Source organism: Hemiscyllium ocellatum, chromosome 37 (genome assembly GCF_020745735.1).
Source record: "Hemiscyllium ocellatum isolate sHemOce1 chromosome 37, sHemOce1.pat.X.cur, whole genome shotgun sequence".
NCBI lineage: Eukaryota > Metazoa > Chordata > Chondrichthyes > Orectolobiformes > Hemiscylliidae > Hemiscyllium > Hemiscyllium ocellatum.
The window spans coordinates 28,393,705-28,413,447 of NC_083437.1; the positions used below are offsets into that span (position 1 = coordinate 28,393,705).

General features: G+C 42.2%; 2 protein-coding genes across 3 annotated transcripts in view; one reads left to right on the top strand and one right to left on the bottom strand.

Annotated features, from left to right (window-relative positions):
• rpl22 (ribosomal protein L22) overlaps window positions 1-19,743 on the bottom strand; it is a 76,225-nt gene that overhangs the window by 24,963 nt on the left and 31,519 nt on the right. The window lies entirely within an intron of this gene.
• The window catches only part of rnf207b (ring finger protein 207b), a 35,158-nt gene that overhangs the window by 6,360 nt on the left and 9,055 nt on the right, over window positions 1-19,743 (top strand). The window contains exons 3-13 of one of the 2 annotated variants that reach the window (XM_060852180.1): window positions 1,361-1,493; window positions 2,504-2,648; window positions 3,507-3,588; window positions 4,398-4,473; window positions 6,415-6,540; window positions 7,995-8,041; window positions 10,683-10,755; window positions 11,581-11,649; window positions 14,069-14,137; window positions 14,227-14,351; window positions 19,039-19,225. In XM_060852180.1, the coding sequence (XP_060708163.1) occupies window positions 1,361-1,493; window positions 2,504-2,648; window positions 3,507-3,588; window positions 4,398-4,473; window positions 6,415-6,540; window positions 7,995-8,041; window positions 10,683-10,755; window positions 11,581-11,649; window positions 14,069-14,137; window positions 14,227-14,351; window positions 19,039-19,225 (1,132 nt within the window). Of the gene's footprint in view, window positions 1-1,360; window positions 1,494-1,683; window positions 1,730-2,503; window positions 2,649-3,506; window positions 3,589-4,397; window positions 4,474-6,414; window positions 6,541-7,994; window positions 8,042-10,682; window positions 10,756-11,580; window positions 11,650-14,068; window positions 14,138-14,226; window positions 14,352-19,038; window positions 19,226-19,743 lie in introns of those variants that run through there. The other variant, XM_060852178.1, reaches the window with a different exon arrangement.

Here is a 19,743-nt window from a genome sequence, read left to right on the forward strand (position 1 = left end):
AGATCTGACATTATAAAAATCTAAACTCATGGGATAAAAAAAAACATGTTGGTGAACAAATGATTTATTTCAGGGATTGAATATACTTTTTTAAAATAATTTCCAAAGTGGTGCCAAATTCATTGCTTTGCGAACACAGTTCGACAATGGGTATTGTCATGAAGGTCAGTGAGCTGAGGCCAGGAGCTGGGCCAGTGTGCAGTCTAGGCATAGCTCAGGGCAGCTGGAGCCCTTGCTCATGAAATTCAATCCACCATAGGTGACAGACTGACTGTGTCTTTTTTAGTCGCTCTGCTGCCTCCCTCCCCAACCTGATGTACAATTTTGACCCTGCAAGATCCTCCAGTAAACACTGATTGCACTCAATAGTCCGGCAATACTGTCAATACTGTCCAGTATTTGGGACATTTTAGTGGTGGGAGGGGTGAGGAGGCTGCAAGGAGGTTGGGAGGGGGGAAAGCAGAGTTGGGGAGACCACACAAGACGTAACCTGGATGATTTAATCTGTGGAGGATCAGACATGAGGCTGGATATCACAGACGATCACAGGTGAGAGTTCTCATTTCTTTCTGCAATGTTACTTCCAGCGTTGTAGATTGTTGTTTTGATGAAGGTGCTGTTTAACAGTGGTTAGCCAATGAGCTGGATGGGATTTGTTCATGTTGTAACTGAATAGGGGACATAGACTCGATTTTTGTTCAACGTCAGTGTCACATCCTTGATCATAGGTTTGAAATGGGGTGAGGGAGAAAATATGGAATGGATTGGTAGGAATTGATGGAAATGAGTACCTAGCCTCCTCCAACAATTACAAAACACCAAGGAACCATCCACACAAACATTAGTTTCCAACACAGTGCATTGACAATTATTCTTCCCCAAAGCAATCCTACACCAGATTAATCTACCTAAGAAAATAGTCACAGCCCTATCACTCAAGCTCTTCAAAGCCTATCTTTAGATTCTATCTATTTATAAGTTTTCATTATCAAAATGATCATCACAGCAGCTCACACCTGGTTTAATTATTGCTTTCCGTACAATTCAGAATACTAGTCTGTGATGTTGACACAAGTAAAACAGAAATACGTTGTCATCCTGACTAGCATGATGACTAGTAAAGGGACCACTTCAATTCACTTCAATATTTCAGTTGTTGTTCAGTGGTAACAGTTTCTCTGTTTGAGGTCATAGCTTCACTCCAAAAAATGCAGCCCACAATCCAGACTGAGCACAACAGGGCCATACTGAGTAAATGCTGTGCTATTGGCTGTCATCCTTTAAAGGAGATGTTAAGCTGAGGTTTTGCCTGCATGCTGTAGTGGATAGAAAATCTCTCACAAAGCTGTTTGTATTCCAGACGTCTGTCGATTGTGAAGGGCACCAGTGGGCTCCCAAAGGTAGATCGATTGCTGAAGTTCCTGGTCGACAGCTCAGCTGACAATGAAGAGATTGTGCAGTGTGCAAACTGTGACTTTGAGTGCAAGAAACAGGTAACAGGGAGGTCCTGTGAAACCACTGAGAGGGCTCAAAGAGGTTGGGCAGAATGGAATTCTGGGGTTTTCACTCCTCCTGTCCTGCAGACATCGTCTATTTCATGGTACAGTGCTATATTGCACCAGCTAACATTGCTCAAGGAGCCACGTGCAAACCTAGAACCTGAACCTTTAGTCAGTTGTGGGCTACATCATACTGACATAATCTTTCAACCAGATTCAATGTAGCAGAGGTGAGATCAATGGTCATCCTTCAAATACTTCACTGTTCATTCTAGCTAATGGAGCGTAGACTAGGATTAACCACACACTGGGAACTCAATCTGCTGAACTTGATGCTGGAGGCTCAATTCCACAGTCTGTGCTGAGTTGGCTCTTCTCAGTTTTGACAGGAAAAACATTACTATTGAGGTATCCTTCACTGGATCAGGAGACTGGGGACCCCTGTGCTCACTGATCCTCATTAGTTCCAGTCCAGCAACGCCTTGATTTTAAATTCTTCTAGTCCTGTAACCTTCCAAGATCTCTGTGTTCCTCATTCCTGACCTCAAATCCATCCACAACTTGCTTCCCTTTACTATTGGCAGCTGTGTCTTCAGCTGTGCAGGTCCCGAGCTCCAGGGTTCTCTTCCTAAAACAATACTCTCTCCCTCCTCTTCAAGGATACTTGTAATAAAACCTGTGTCTATAATCAATCTTTTGATCAGCTGTCCAATTACATCTATATAGATCAGTGTTAACTTTTACTACATTAAAGAAGATAAAGAAATCACAGTTGATTTTGTGAAGTGAGAATATTTGGTATTAAAACTCTGATTCTCAGTAATTCCTCATACATGTGGTACGCACAGCAGAATTGGTCTCCCCAACGAATGCCTTAGCTCAGCTTACAGAAAAATTGTGTGTGTGTGTGTGTGTGTGTGTATATACACACAATATATTTTCCAAGCTAACCCTCAGCAATCAGCTCCTTGTAGTGTCTGATGCTCTCACTTTGCCTCTTGCAGGACGCCGATGCCATGTTTTACTGCAACACGTGTAACCAGCCACTCTGCAGCTCCTGTCGTGAAGACACACACAGAGCAAAAATGTTTGCCCGCCATGAGATTGTAACTCTGGCCAAACGCACCAAGGCGCTGCATAAGAAATGCCGTAAGGATCCCCAGTCCCAGGCTTGGAAAGCTGAAAACTCATGACAAATCAATTGGCCTGTTTCCACACTGTAGGGATTCTATAAATTCTATAAATTGTTGACAATGAAATTAAAATGGGATGGGGCTGGGTATGGAGTTGTAGAAATGGATAATCCACAAGTCGTAGATTAATAACACAGGCAATGAGCATTCAAACCTGGTTTAATTTTGGCTTTAAACATTGAAATTAGCATACTGGTGTTGGATTATTGTAAAAATTTACTTGGTTGATAAAATCATCATCCAACTAGTTGGGTTTGCAAACACCTGATTCCATTCTTACCTATCGAATTGTAGCCAAAGATTCACATTCGAGCCTTTTCTTCCCATGCCTGAACAGTTACCTCTTGTGTTCCCCCAAAGTTTCTTGTCTTTTTTTTGTTCCTTGGGCTTAATTTCATCTGAAAGCTCCCCCATGGTGACATTGTCCAAAAACATGCCAGTTCCTACATGTACACGACAACACCAAGCTCTACCTCATCACCATTTCTCCCAATCTCCGCCGTCTCTAAATTATCAATCAGCTTAAGCAACATTCTGTAATTTTTCTTTCAGTTTATTTCAATTAAATATTGAGAAGACAAATTATGTTTGTTCCCTGTCAAACTCAGTTCTTTTATAGTCAACTTCATTCTACTCCCTCTTGTAATCTCGTAACATAAGGTATGAATAGAATCAGATTGTACAGGAATAGAATATCAAAGTGGTTAAAAAAGATAGTTATGATCTCACTGAATGACGGAGTAAACTTGGGGAGTCTTATAGCCTAATCCTGCTCCTATTAACATGTTCTTATGTTTCCCTCTTGTCTCTTTAGCTCTTCACGAGGAACCGTACATCATGTTTTCCACAGAGAAGAAGTCCATGCTCTGTATCAACTGCTTTCGGGATATGCAAGTGTGAGTCAGGCATTTGTGGACTAAGACCCACAGAATGTAAAGCACAAAAACAAGCAATTCAATCCCATATAAATATCCAACTGATCCCGTTTGCTGGTTGAGACAAGCAATGTCTCCTTGCCAGTGACTCACCAACCAGGAGGGTTTTTAAAAATGCATTTGTGGGTCTTGGGCATCGCTTGCTGGTCAGCATTGATAGCCCATCCCTATTTGCCTTTGAGAAGGTGGTGGTCAGCTGCCTTCTTGAATTGCTGCAGTACACTTGCTATGGGATGACCCACAATAATAGTAGGGAGGGATGTCCAGGCTTAGTTCTCTCTCTGATCTGAGACAAAATGGGACTAGGAGAAACTGCAGTTCTCTGTGTTAGGGAGGAAGATCTCAGCTAAATCTCTTTAGCAGGGACTGCAATTTGAAGTAAGAAGCAAGGGTGTTTTTTTCTGGCTTTACTAGCAATGGCCTAAAGTTGGCACACAGTTGGTATCAGCAAACTCAGTGTGTGCCTGAAATCACAGAACTTCAGGTATGTATCACCCCACAGTCCTGCACTCAGCGGAAGTTTACCCCCTGAGCCAATAGGTAGTATTAGCAAAATACTGAAAAACTGGAAATCTGAAATAAAACCAGGAAATGGTGAGAAAAACTCAGAAGGCCAGGCAGCACCTGTGGAGAGAGGAATAGAGTCAATATTTCAGGTTGGTAACATTGAAAGCTCTATAGACATCTCTTGAAGTAAATTTACATGTAAAATGTTTTGCTGCCTCTCTTGAGCTGTTCAAATTTGACACTAGCTTTATCTCATTGCTCAGTGAAAGTCGAGCCCACTGTATCGATATTGAGACTGCATATGTGCAAGGCTGCGAGAAGCTGGACCAGGCTGTGATGGTATGTGGATTACAAGAGGGAAAGAGGTATAGTTAAGGTTACTAACGCTCCAGGATTGTCCTGGCCTCTCCAGAAACTATAGGCCAATCTCCTGCACGCTATAACACATGCGGAGTCATTTAATGGCTTATCATTGGTCAGAGTAGGCAGCATTTTGCAGATTACAGGGAATCTTGCAATTCTAATTTAAATAATTAAGCAAGTAATTCAGGGGAGGAAGCTTTACACTTCTGTTAATTTCAAAACCATTTTATTGCTAATAATGTAGGATCCCTGCTTTAAAAATATGTTCAGTGTCTGTGAAAATTAATTGCTCATGGCCATTGCTTTATACAAATAGAGGTAGACAGTAATTGTTTCATTTTTATACATCAACAGTATTAATATCTGTACAAGTTTTCATTTATCTCTCCTTTTTATTCTTTACCATCTCCTTTACTGAAGCATCTGATTCCTTGCTGGGCACAGTTTTGCCCTGGGCTATGGCCCAGTGTGTTATAGCTATGAAGTGTTTTTGTAATTTAGCTACTGTTGTAATGTAAGAAACTCAGCACCTATTTTGAAGGCAATGTCATTCCACAAACTGTCATAGAGATGTACAGCATGGAAGTAGACCTTTTGGTCCAACTCATCCATGTGGACTAGATATACTAAATTAATCGAGTCCCATTTGCCAGCATTTAGCCCATATCCCTCTAAATCCTTCCTATTCATGTACCCATCCAGGTGCATTTTAAATGTTGTAATTGTACCAGCTTCCACCACTTTCTCTGGCAGCTCATTGCATACACGCACCATCCTCTATGTGAAAAAGTTGTCCCATAAGTCCTTTGAAATCTTTCCCCTCTCACCTTAAACCTATGCCCTCTAGTTTTGGACTCCCTCACCTCTGGGGAAAAGGCCTTGTCTACTCACACCCTTATCCATGCGCCTCATGATTTTCTAAACCTCTATAAGGTCATCCCTCAGTCTGCAATGCTCCAGGGAAAACAGCCCCAGCCTATTCAGTCTCTCCCTGTAGCTCAAACCCTCCAACCTTGGCAACATGCTTGTAAATCTTATCTGAACCCTTTCAAGTTTCACAACATCCTTCCCAAAGCAGCGAAACCAAAATTGCACACAGCATTCCAAAAGTGGTCTTGTACAGCTGCAACATGAGCTCTGAACTCCTATACTCAATGCACTGACCAATAAAGGCAAACATACCAAATGCCTTCTTCACAATCCTGTGTATCTGTGAATCCACTTTCAAGGAAATATGAACCTGCACTCCTAGGTCTCATTGTTCCTCAGGACCTTACCATTAAGTGTATAAGTCCTGCCCTGATTTGCCTTTCCAAATTGCTGCACCTCACCATTATCTAAATTAAACTCCATTGTGTAATAATAATTCTGGGCCTCAATTGCGCTGGACAAATGGTTTGTGATACAGTGTGATACCAACAGTGTGGGTTCAATTCCTATACTGGCTGAGATTACCATGAAGGACGCTCCTTCTCAGCCTCTCCCTTGCCTGAGGCATGGTGATCCTCCGGTTAAACCACCACCAGTCATCACTTTATCATGAGAGAGCAGCCATGTTTCTGGTGGGACATTAGTGACTTTACCCTTTACTATGCGATAATGGCCAGATTATCTGATTTTTCATGGTGTTGGTTGAAATATAAATATTGGCTTGGACAGTGGGTCAAACACCCCTACTCCACTTACTACTCTAGAAATGTCAGTTAGGAGTTTTGGGCTTAAGCCCCGATATAGAATTTGAACCCACACTCTTCCACTGTAGGGGTAAACATGCTGCTTATGGAGTGAAGACTGACAGCCAGCCTAATGAGATTACTAAATTGACATTATTGTACTGAAAGTAATGTTTCAGCTAAAGAACAAGGGAGTTACTTCCTGTTAAAGACCTCCCGTCCTCATGGTGAATTTGTTCATTAGGCAGTGAAGGAACTTCAAACATCCACACGAGAAGCCATCATCCTCTTGAAGGCCATGATCAACGAGGTGAGAGCCAACGTCATTGAAGAGGAGTCAGCCATCAGCTCACTGTTCAACAGTATGCAGGTAACATACAACATCAAAACAAATTAACTAAATAAAGGTGTCACTGAGTATAAGGAACCTCCGATAGACAGAGTAGGCTCACAGTTTGTTCACACGGTTTGTTCTTTTGTCACTTGCTACTCAAATCCTTATCCACGCTAATGTCACCATGACCATTCCAACATTCTTCTGACTTTCCATCCTTTCTGCTCATTCAAAATTATGCTAGCAATATCCTACCAGACACAAAGTCCCCTTCACGCCTGTGCTCTCTATACATTGGCTCCCAGTCTGGCATTATCATGATGTTAGAACTCTCGTTCATGTGTTCATATCTTCAATGGCCTTCTCCCTCTTTATCTCTGTAACTTCCTCCAGTCCTACAATCCTCCAAGATTTCCGTAGTCCTCCAGGTCTGATCTTCTGCACACCCCAAACTTTTATCATTCCACTATTTGTGCCCATGTCTTAATCTGCAATTCCTTTCCTAAATTCTCTGACTCCTTCCCTCTCTCATTCTTGAAATAATTCTTGAAAACTCAATTTGTCCAAATGTTTGGTCACCTGTACAAATATCTTCTCACATATCTTAATGTCAGTTTTCACCTTGGGACAGTTTACTGTGTTAAAGATGCTCCACTCCTCAGAGTGAGCTAAAGTCGCTGTAATCCCAGAGAACTATAGGGCTCGTCTCTCATTACAGAGAGATATCTGGTTGTGAGTTCAACCTAAGGGTAACCAGGTTCAGGTGAGTAGCAAAGTTGAGAAGGTGGGACCTTCATGGTAACCTTAGCCAGTACAGGAATTGAATGCCTCTTGGCATCACTCTGCATTGCAAAGCAGCCATCCAGCCAAGTGAGCTAACTACCTGGTTTGTGATGCAGAGTGATGTTAATAGCTTGGGTTCAATTCCCCTACTGGCTGAGGTTACCACAGAAGACTCTCTTTTTCAATCTCTTCCCTCAACTTTTCTGAAGAAGATCTGTGGAGAGTTTCTCACTCCACAGATGCTGCCTGACTTGCTGAGTTTCTCCAGCATTTTCTGTGTTTCCACACTTTCTAATTTTGTTAACATTTTTAATACTGTTATCAGGATCCCAGTTTAACCATCCGAAGTGAGTACAAGCCAAAGTTATGGAACCAGGCCTCATTGTTTACATGCATATAATCTGGTGAGCCTTTGCTGCGGCATCCCCTTCAAGGTCAATGAGTGCAATGCCTAAATCTGACTGAAGTAAGGACTTGGTCCCATGAACAAACAAAAAAGGCAATTAATTATTCATTGGGTCCTTGGTTTATTGAGTGGTGCAATCCAAATAAAAGCATGTCTGAGTCAGCAATTCTGACTGCAGGTGTGTGCTAGGCTGGGTGTTAAGAGTGGAGGCGTGAGTGTGTAAGGGATGGAGATTCGGAGTGGTGGGTCCTAAATGGTGCTTACATGATGAAGACCTGACAGTTTACCTTTCATATTCCAGGAAACATTAGCCGAGAGGAAGAAAATACTCCTGAAAACTGCTCAGAAGTAAGTGCGATCTTCTCAGTAGAGTGAGAGGGCAAGGGGCAGGAGAGGGGACTGTCAGGGGACATCAGTGGGGACTGTCAGGGGGCAGCAGAGTGGACTGTCAGGGGGACAGCAGATGGAACTGTCAGGGGGACAGCAGAGGGGGCCGTTAGGGGGACAGCAGATGGAATTGTCAGGAGGACAGCAGATGGAATTGTCAGGAGGACAGCAGAGGGGGCCGTTAGGGGGACAGCAGATGGAATTGTCAGGAGGACAGCAGAGGGGACTGTTAGGGACAGCAGATGGGACTGTCAGGGGGCAGCAGGGGGGACTGTCAGGGGGACAGCAGATGGGACTGTCAGGGGGACAGCAGGGGGGACTGTCAGGGGGACAGCAGAGGGGATTGTCAGGGGGACAGCAGATGGAACTGTCAGGGGGACAGCAGAGGGGGCTGTCGGGGGCAGCAGATAGGACTGTCAGGGGGACAGCAGATAGGACTGTCAGGGGGACAGCAGATGGAACTGTCAGGGGGACAGCAGAGGGGGCTGTTGGGGGCAGCAGATAGGACTGTCAGGGACAGCAGAGGGGATTGTCAGGGGGACAGCAGAATGGGAGGGCAGGACAACAGAATATTGCTAGGCTTCTCCGTAAAGGCTCATTGACTGAGGCGGTGAGTAGCTGATCCACCCAGATGAACACTCAGAGCGAATTTGAGTTTTGCTTCATGTTCTTGCCATTGGTTCCTTGGCCAATCAGGTTGCACCTGTGCCCTCTGGTTAATAACCTCTTCCATTGGAAATGGTTTCTCCCTGTCTGTCCTAATTTTGAATGTCTCTACTCGGCTTCACCTTAATCTTCCACGCTCGGTGAAGAGCAGCTTCACTTCAGTCTCTTCAAAAGACTGAAGTCTCTGCTATGATTGTGATAAATAATGCAACTTCTGTACGGCCTGAGTTATTGGAGAAGGGAGATAAATCAGCCAGGTTTCCTGCTCCTAATTATAATGTATCAATAATATCAAAATATTTTATCAAACTGCAACTGCCTATCTGAATGCCTCCCTGCTGGGCACAGTTTATAAAGTACCTTCAACATATTTTATTCCTGTGCCCCAGTTAGAATAGTTAACTCACTCATTGCACTGGGATCAGTTAATCCTGACAATATGTCCTCCTGAGAGGAATGTCACGGTGCACTGCTCCCAACCAGCTGCTGGTATGGATTAGTAACAGGACTGGAACTAAGCAAAGACCCACTCTCCTAATCTACTGTTTCCACCTCCTCCTGGATAGCCTGCTCAGTGCTGTCAGTGTACTGCAGGAATTACCCTTGCATTGAATCTACAGCACAAAAATAGGCATTCAGCCCAAAAGGCTGTTTATGCTCTGCACGAGTCTCCTCCCTCTCTCTCTTCATCTAACCGGTTCAACATAATCTTATACTTCTCCCACATGTGCTGAGTTTGTCCTTAAATACATCTGTGCTATTCATCTCAATCAGTCCATCTGGTAGAGAGTTCCACATTTTGGCCACTCTTTAGGTAAAGAGGTTTCTCCTGAATTACCTATTGAATTTGTTGGTGATTATCTTTTATTTACAGCCTCTAGTTTTGGATTGCCTTAAGTTTCATTGAAGGCATTGCTCAGCAGGTATTAATTAAAGCAGATATTACATTGTTTCATCAGTTTGAGTGATTATTGAATGTAACATTGGGATGAGGAAAGATGGATGTTTGATGACAAGCATGGAAATAATGAAAAGCTTCTTTCCATACTGTAAGAACTCTATGATTCTCATAAGAGTGAGATGGATTGGAATGTGAACATGTCTGCATAGGTTTCCTCCCACAGTCCAAAGATTGTGCAGTTTAGGTGGATTGGCCCATAGTGTTCGGGGATGTGTAGATTAAGTGGATTAACTATGGGAAATGCGGGATCACAGGGATGGAATAAGAGCCTGGGTCTGGGTGGGATTCTGTTTGGAGGGTCAATGTGGATGGGCCAAATGGTCTACTTCCACAATGTAGGGATTTTGTGAAATCTTTTCCCATTATTTGATGCGGTGGTTCCCACATACAGAGATGTATAATAGATCCAGACTCATTGCTTCACGTGCTATCCGCATTTCATATTGATTAAGAGGAACAGCAGGCTATAGATACACAAAAGAAACCAGCAATAACAGATATAATATCAAGCCTTAATGTCCCTGAGCTGTGGTAGTGTTCCCATTCCTGATCATCCAGTGACCCCTGCTGGAAAAGATTGAATGTTAGTTCCATTGTAATATTGTTGTGATCAGTTGGTGACAATTACTGCAGCCTTGCACAATGAAAGTCAGTTGGGTTAGGTAACTACAAGAAAGTGAGGACTACAGATGCTGGAGAGTCAGCGAAAAAGGTGTTGCTGGAAAAGCACAGAAGGTAAGGCAGCATCCAAGGAGCAGGAGAGTCCGACAATTCAAGCATAAGGTCTTCATTAGGATGAAGGGCTTATGCACAAAACATTGACTCTCCTGCTCCTTGGTTGTTGCCTCCTTAGGTAACTATAGGCAACTATTGTACCTTCAAAAGACTTGATGAGGATGAAACTGACTAGAGAAAACACAAAGCCAGTAAAATGAGCCTCTTGCTCTAACTTAAAACTTCTGATTCTTTTTCCAGTCAACATGAAGAGAAAGAGAAAGCTTTTAAAGAGCAGCTCTCAAATATGGCTGCACTGTTACCCACCCTTCAGGTGAGTGAATCATAATCTTTGACTCTCTTGACTATCAAAACCCTGGGCCTACTTCAGGGGAGTGTGTGAAAACATGAGTCCTGCAGGAATATCCTAGTCCCATAGTGAGATCTGAGCTAATCCTCACCATCCCTCAAACCACAGAGATGAGTAATTTGGAAGATTGGCTGGAGTTTATATAGTACACTGCTTTGTGCCATTGGGTATTGGACTCCAACATACTCCTAACAATCTCTCTCCAACAATGTACCAATTTGTGTGCCCAGAAATCCCACTGCAGTGCTGCCCTGAGGAAGTGCTACATTATTAGACATGCCATCTTTTAACTGAGTGTTGAGCTAAGGCCTCATTTGTTCTGTAAAGTAGAATGCAGAAATTACACTGTGCCTTTCTGAAGAGGAGTCGGGGAAATCTCCCTGGTGTTCTGGGATCAATATTTATCCCCATTTCATATCAGTAAGTACCTGAACATTACCACATTGCTGTTTTTAAGATCTGGTTGTCACATTTCTTGTATTGTATTTACCATACAATTAATGCAATAGCTCTAAAGCTATAAAGGTTGCAAAGCTCTCTAATTGCAAGTTTCCCTTTCTCTGTTCCATTCTTTCTCACTTTGTGTACCTTTATGTCTTTATGTGCCTCATCCTTGCTCTACACAACAGTCACTGAACACAAAGTTAGATCACAGTGTAACATGCTTTATAATGTTTTGAAGACATGATAAAGTTGAACATTAAAAAAAATTATTTTGTTGCTTCTTTCAAGTAAATGAACGGGATCATCTAATTGCTTTCCCTCTCTAACGTTTTCCTTTCTGGTCAGGTCCACCTTGTCACCTGTTCTGCTTTCCTCAGCTCTGCCAATAAGTTTGAATTCTTGGACTTGGGCTATGTAAGTATGTGCAATAGTTTCTAAAAGGTTAACGACATGAAAAGAGGAAAGTGCTCTCATAACAGCCACTAAAAGGCTTGAAAAACACAATTGGCTTACTGATGGAATATTTCGGTCTCTTATCACCTCAATTATCCAGTTTGTAAACACTTTGAGCTCTATTGAACAGAGTCTGGGTTTGATCCAGCACTGTCTTTGCTCGGATATGACGTGAAGGTGAAGGTGTTGGACTGGGGTATACAAAGTTAAAAATCCACAACACCAGGTTACAATGCAACAGGTTTATTTGGAAGCACTAGCTTTTGGAGGGCCTCACCTGGTGTTGTGTGATTTTTAACTCTGCCTAGTTAGCCAATCTTGGCTGGGTTAGTAATAGGAACTAACATTGCCTGCAGTAACCCCTGGAATATATGGTGTGTGTGTGTGTGTGTGTGTGTGCATTGGACAAGGGCAGGACCAGTTTTGATGGCCTTCCTTCTGGGAAGAAAGGTCATAAATACATTGTCAGAATAACTCATTGTAATGCCTCTCGGATTTCTTAGCATTTCTATCCCCATATACATTCCACCACCTTTGACCTCTCCACTGATCCAACATTCCATCTCCCATTGATTCCTTTGCTAACTTCCATCTCTGGAACATTCCATCTCAAATTGCCTCCTCTCTCATTCAATGATTTTTTGAAATTTTTTTTTTCACTTTGCATTCCTTTCTCCCCTGCTTTCCTTTCTGCTTACTGTCCTGAAGATACCTTTCTGACCCTGTATGCATTCTGCACAATCTATTCAACTGCATGAGGTATCACAATGGAGCCCATGTTGCCCTTAAATAAGGAGCTGCTCACCCTTCTAACAGGTGTTACTAAGCATCAGGATAGGGAATTGTCTCCTAATTCCCTAAACAATATACATTTGTGATTAATTGACAAATATCTCTTGCAAAAACTTGGTTGAAGAGATAATTTTTAAGATGCATCTTTATGGCATAGAAAGGTGGAGAGGCTTAGGGAGCGATTTCCAGAGAGGAAGGTTTAGACAGCTAAAGATAAACCTGCCAACAGAAGCATGAAAGAAATCAGAGATGTACAAAAGGCCAGAAATGGAGGAGTGCAAAGTTGTTGAGCAGGAGGATGTTACAGAGATTGGGGAGATTTTAAAACGAGGTTAAGAATTTTAACCTGGTGGCATTGCTGGTCTGGGAGCTGATTTTAGTCCGTGAGCACAGGTTAATGAGAGTTGCAGGTGAAAAATAAAGATGCACTGACATGACAACAATTTTTCACCCATTTAAAGACAACTCAAAATGTATCTGAGGTAAATGGCTTCAACCGGACAAAAGTTCATTACATGTGGACAGGGTATCATGTGTGATGAGGTATTACTGGGGCATTCCAGTCATTGCTCTGCCGTGCACAGACTCATGTCCCACTCTCCTTGCTTTGTCCTGGATGAAAGGTTAACAGTACTGTTTTCTTGGAAAAGCTCCACCCAGTTTGAACTACTGCTCTTCAACCACAGAATCAGACACCAACCAACAGAAACAATTTGTATTCACATAGCATCCTTAGCTCATAAAAATGCCCCAAGGCACTTCAAAAGAGGAATTATCAGACAAACCTTAACATGGGAGGCAATATTAGTGTAGATGACCGAAAGTGTAATCAGCAAGTCGATTTTAAGCAGCATCTTAAAAGGAATAGTGAAATGTATAGAAAAGCAGAGAGGTTTAGGGAATGGATTTTAGAACATGAGAGCCAGGAAGCTGAAAGCACTTCCGATAGTGAAACAAAGGAAATCATAAACATGAAAGGGGCTCGAATTGGAAGAGTGCAGCATCTTAGAAGTGTAGGACTGCAGCAGCTACAGAGGTGGGGAAGGGTTGGGGCCATGCAGGAATCTGAAAACAAGAATAAGCAATTTGAATTTGAGGTGTTTCTAGACCAGGAGCCAGTGAGCACAGGGCGATTAGTGAACAGGATACAAACATTGCCTCAATAAGGTCACACCTTCCAATGTGCAAACAGTGAGGAACCTGTCAATCATGAGTGTGGACTGATTAGTGCAAAGGCTCCGGCCTGCAAAAGCTCAGAATCTTCACTAATGTCTAATTTATTTTGTGTTGAGTTCAGTAAATTTTTTCAGGTGTGAAGTTGAGTCGTGGCAGATGTTCTTAGCCACCCACAATTGGCCCTACAGTCTTTAGGAATTGAAGCATAATATGCTGGAGGCTGCTGCAAGCGACACAGAGAAAAAAGGCTTAAAATAACTTCAAATTGTTAATTAAAAAATACTAGAAATGAGGGAAAGAAAAGCTATCTGACTGGCAAAGTGTGCTTTCATGACATCACTGGGAGTACATTGGGATTCCTAATCCAGGATTGGAATTCCATCATTTTTTTTTGCTTTCTACCTTTCCACAGCAACTCATGGAGAGGCTGCAGAAGATTGTTAAACTCCCCCATCGCCTGAGGCCCACACAGAGCAGCAAGGTAAGATACAAGCTGCCAGCACTAGGAATTGAACACCACTGGGAAAGGTCAACTGTGCTAAGTTCAACAGAGGTGACTTCCTTTTCCAGATTAACACAGAGTACAGGCCAGAGTTTGCCCGGTGTCTGGAGCCCCTGCTCTTCCTGAACCATCGGCGTTCTGGATCAATGACTGGAGGAGGTCCAGGAACTGGAATAAGCAATGGAAATGTAATGTAAGCTGGTCTACAACACGTTGCATTTACATAGCAATTTTGGCACAGGACATGTTGCATGATCACTTAGATGGCAGCATCATCAGACAAACAAAATCTGACATCAAACTACAGGAAGAGATATTAGGAATACATTTCTGTAGCATCTTTCATGAACTTAAGATGAATCAAAGCAAATTATATTCAATTAAGTACTTATTTTGAAGTACAGTTGTTATAGTATGGAAGCAGTGCAGTGAATTTGTGAACAGCAAGTTCCCACAAACAGCCTTGACCTGTTTGATAATCTGTTTATTTATGAAGGTCATTGAGGGATAAATATTAACCAGAACATTGAAGACGATTCCATTGCACTTCTTCGAAATAGTGCCATGGGAATTTTCACGTCCACCTGAGAAATCAGTAAAGCCTTGACTTTGTGTGTAATCAAAAGATAGAAGGGTAGAAGAAGCAGTTTGAAAGAGCAATCTCTGAGAACAGAGATGAAGAGGCTTGGGGAAGAAGCAGCCATTGGTGGGATGAGGAAATTGGGGAAACACAAGAGGTCAGAATTGGAGGAGTGCAGAGATGTTGGAGCTGGAGAATGTATAATAACACGTTGAAGGGGCTGATGAAGCCATGGAGGGACTTAGAAACAAGAGTGAGTAATAAAGATCAGCAAGATGATCAAAACAGTTAATCATTGGAATAATCTGGAGAGGCCTGATGATCTATTGAAGTACAACAAAACAAAGGGTGACAAGCAGCAATTTTAGTTACTTTGTTTTGTCGATAAATATCATAAACTTGTTTCACTTTCCCTTTTTGCTGTAGTTCTTTCCTTCTTTCACAAAGGCAAAAAATCCCTGTTGTTCCAAAATCATCCTGAGGACCCTGGTGACATCCATGGTACCTACCTTCATTGTTGAGTTTATTCTGTCTCTGGCCCAGTGCTAACCCAAGATCCAGGATGCCTAACGGACACATTGCGATAACATTCATCTAAATTTATACAGTTAATTGCTTCAGCTTCATTTCTCAGTCCCACACACAATTTGCATCAAGGGAAAGGTTGAGTTCCACTTGTGTGTCATGTGAACCATATACCTACAAGCTCGACCCCAGTGATAAGACCCTAGTGGGATAACCCGAGAACCCATTCCCAACTCTGTATTCAGTGGAGCCAGATGCTATATTAAACCATAAGAAACAGGAGCAGAACGTCATACACATTGTGGAACCTGCTTCATCATTCAATCCAATTCAATAATATTACATGGGGGGCTCATGTTGGTACAGTAGTACTGTTCCTAACTCATATCTAGGAGGCTCAGATTGAAGTCCCACTTGTACCAGTAGTGTGTAATAAATTCTCTGAACAGGTTGTTTAGAAAATATCTCTAACTTAGTGTGCAAGGCAGAATCTTTACTTGACTGAAGTGGAGCTGCTTTCTATCAGCTAACAGGTGGCAGATGGATAATCTTATTACATGGAATAGTTTTATTTCCAAGCTATGTCTGCCAAATCTGACAGTTCTTGGAAATGTCGAGACAGAAGTGTGGCAAGCAGTGCTGCAGTGTGGTCCGTGGGGGCTGGGCACAGCCACATGTTCCAGACTGAAGCAAACCCATTGCAATCCTTTTCGTTTACTTTCTTTCCCAATTCTTTCTTATATTTCTCTTCAAGCTCACACTAGAAAATGGCTGTATAGTCCAATCAACCATTCAGCACTTTTGTGTGAATCTGGGAAGATAGTGTCATAGAGTCATTCAGCAGGGAAACAGACTCTTCGGCCCAACCTTGCCGACTATAATCATAAACTAAATTCATCCTACCTGCCTGCACTTGGCCCGTATCCCCCAAAACTTATTCAAATATATTTTAAACATTGTAACTGTACCCGCATCCACCATTTCCTCTGGAAGTTCATTCCACACTATTCACTCTATATATGAAAGTTGCCCCTCGTATCCTATTTAAATTTTTCTCCTCCTAATATGGCCCTAGTGTTGAAATCTTCCACCTTAGGGAAAAGACACCTGCCATTTACATTCACTATGCCCCTAGTGATTTAAAAAACCTCTATAAGGTCATCTCTCAACCTCCTACGGTCCAGTGAAAAAAGTCCCAGTCTCTCCAGCCTGTCCCTATAACTCAAACCTTCCATTTCTGGCAATATTCTGGTAAATCTTTTCTGCACCTTCTCCACCTTGATAATATCTTTCATGTAACAGGGCAACCAGAACTTGACACAGTATTCCAGAAGAGGCCTCACCAATGTCCTGTACAACTTCAACGTGACTTACCAACTCCTGTGCTCAAAGGACTGGCAAGCGTGCTAAATGCCTTCTTAACCACCCTGTCTATATGTGACACAAGCTCCTAAGAATTATATAGCTGAGCCCCTAGGTCTCTCTGTTCTTCAGCACCACCCAAGGTCCTACTTTTAATTGTATATACCCTGCCCTTGTTTGTTTTACTAAAATGCAATACCTCATATTTATTCAAATTAAACTCCATCTGCCACTCATTGACCCAATTGATCATGAATTATTTGTAATCTTAGATAACCTTTTTCATTGTCCACTATACCAATAATTATGGTGTCATCTGCAAATTTATTAACTATGCCTTCTATATTCTCATCTAAATCACTCATATAAACGACAAACAAAAGTGGACGCGGCATCGTTCCCTGTGGAGTGCTGCTGGTAACAGACCTTCCAGTTTCAAAAACAACCCTCCGCCATTCAGCTAATTTTGCACCAGTTGGCAATTGTAAGATGGATGGTCGATTGTGTGGGGCATCTCTCTGTCCCTCTGTTCTCATCTGTAAGATCTCTCAGAGTCAGAGGTGCCTTCTTTTTGATCAGTCATTAAACCAAGGCCTATATAATGTCAGCTGGATGTGCAGAATTCCACAACATTATTCGAGAAAGGGCAGAGGGAAATCTCCTTGGTGTCCTGGCCAATATTTATCTGACAATCAATATTGGCAAAAACAAATAATCCAGTGTTTTCACATTGCTGCTTGTGGAATCTTGCTGTAAGCAAACTGACTGCCACATTTCCTATGCTGCAACAGGGATTACATTTCAAAAGTACATCATTGGCTGTAAGACACTTTGTGGCATTCTAGGGTTTTGAAAGGCACTATACAGATGCAAGTATTTTCTTTTTAAAGTTGTATATTATCCCTTTGTCATTTGCTGGTAATGAGTTATTCAGTGAACTTACGGCAGCACTGTCTCACACCTTGCTTTGTGAACAGTACCTTCACAAGATGGCAGTCAGACCCTTATCTGCCTTTTATAGTCAGTGCAGTGGTACAGGCTGTGCTGGATGGATTAACACATTATCTGCTCTTTGCTGAATGATGACGTGCATCCCTGTAATATTTTCCATATAACCTCTGCAGTTTTCAGGCCCAGTTTCTCCCGTGAGTGATTGACAAATGTCTCCAGTCGAGTGTGGCCCCTGCAGGAACAAGGCCTTGCCTGCTGCCACTATTTTTATCAGAATTTCAGGGAACTGTCTAGGACACAATTCACTGGGATTGTTTATATTTAGTCTTGTTGATGTCAGTATATGGCCCTCACAAAGTGAAATAGTTACACAGACAGGGGGGAGCATCAACGAGACCAGGGTCTGGAGTACGAAAGATAGTTAGTTGCAAGAGATTTCAAAGCAGAAGTCTTCTGCCTGGCGAGCAGAGAGATAGAAGGAAGTTAGGTCACAGGTAAGTTGCTGATTATGATTTAACTTATTCTTTAATTAATTTGAGATTGTCATCGTTGAGGCTGCAATTGACTCTATCTTTCTCTGCACATCCTTTGATGCTGCTTGTAACTGCAAAGCTTCTGACACATTTTGCCTTTGAGGGTGTGCAGTCATTCCTGTTTCTCTCTACCCTTATTTTCTGCTCGTTTTTGTATCAGAGTAAATTAAGGTTTGTGATAGCCCAAAACTCTGAGGATCTGAATCACGCCTGAAACTCTGAGCCAAATAGGCTTACATCTCCTGCTTTCAACACTTGGGGCTAAATATTTAACTTCATAGAATCTTCCTCAGCATCAAGAGAAGCACAACAATCTCCTGAAATATGGACTCTGATCTTTTGGAGTTCATGGCAAATGCAGTTACTCTGCAGAACCCACTGCCCTCTGAATAAAAGTGTTGGCTTTCTGACAGATCTGTGATTTGGTAGCTGTCTTGATGGCATATTTATCCAGTAAGTTTTCGAACCATATATTCCAGGAGTGCATGGGTTTTAGCCACACTCTCTAATAAGTTAGTAGCTCATACTGAAAAACAATTAAGAATGTGCTCCAGAAAGAGGTGTTAATTGTCACCAAGGATCCCTGCTCATCATTAATACCCTATGATCCTTCCCCTACTGGTCTTAACAGTGTTGTTGCCACAGAATAGACTGACTACATGTAATGTTTAGAATTAGAGGAAAGACAGATAGCAAGTATGCTGTGCTGTCTTGTAATAGCAGTGCACCTGAGGGGACAGATGGGCCTTCATTTAACATTACAACTGAAAGACTGTTGAGTGAGGGATTGATACCTATCAAACTTAATCTCAGTAACAGTCTACACCTTCGGACAAAAGCAGGAACTCAACAAGAGAACACCGTCATAACATTTTTGTCGTCTGTCCTTAACAATGAACCATGTTATTTGTGGTTTTTTTTAAATACAGGAACTTGGTGGGCACAAAGACATTTCCACTTTCTGATTCTTGTGCATCCATGGGCGAAATGTCCCTGACAAACACAGTGACATGTAAGCCCACCTCGCATCGTTACATTAGCACAAAGGTCCTGCTGGCAGAGGGAAGTCACAGTCCTTTCACAGAGCATTGCCGGAATTACGAGAATACATTCAAGGTAAGAGAAGTATGGAATAAGCAGTGACCAAAGATCAAGATTTCTCCAAGCCTTCAGCATTCGTGGTTTGGTGCTTTATATGTTCAAAAAGACAGACATTGTCTGGTGGTTTTACTGTGGAACAGGCTGACAATCTATCGACAAGAAAGGATTGGAGAAATTTCTCCAAGAGTTTTACAGACAATTAAATACATTTGCAGCATTGTCATTAAGGAAGTGCTAGAATCAATTCATGTTTGGTACATCCTGAGGTTGTGAGAAAATGTGGTGTAAATGCAATATATTCTTTCTTATCTTACAGCAAACTCCTAGATTTGATCTCCAGCTCCACCCAGCCGGTCATCTCTGGTGGGAGCAAGGGCAGGATTCCCAATTCCAATTACTATCCAGGGTGTAGACAGTTTGGGTAATGTGACACTTTTCATTGGTAACTATCATGGTGACATTCATTGTCTTGGCTCATTCCTGAGGAATGATCACCTGAGTGAGATGAGAGAAAGCCAGGGGTTCAGTAAAGA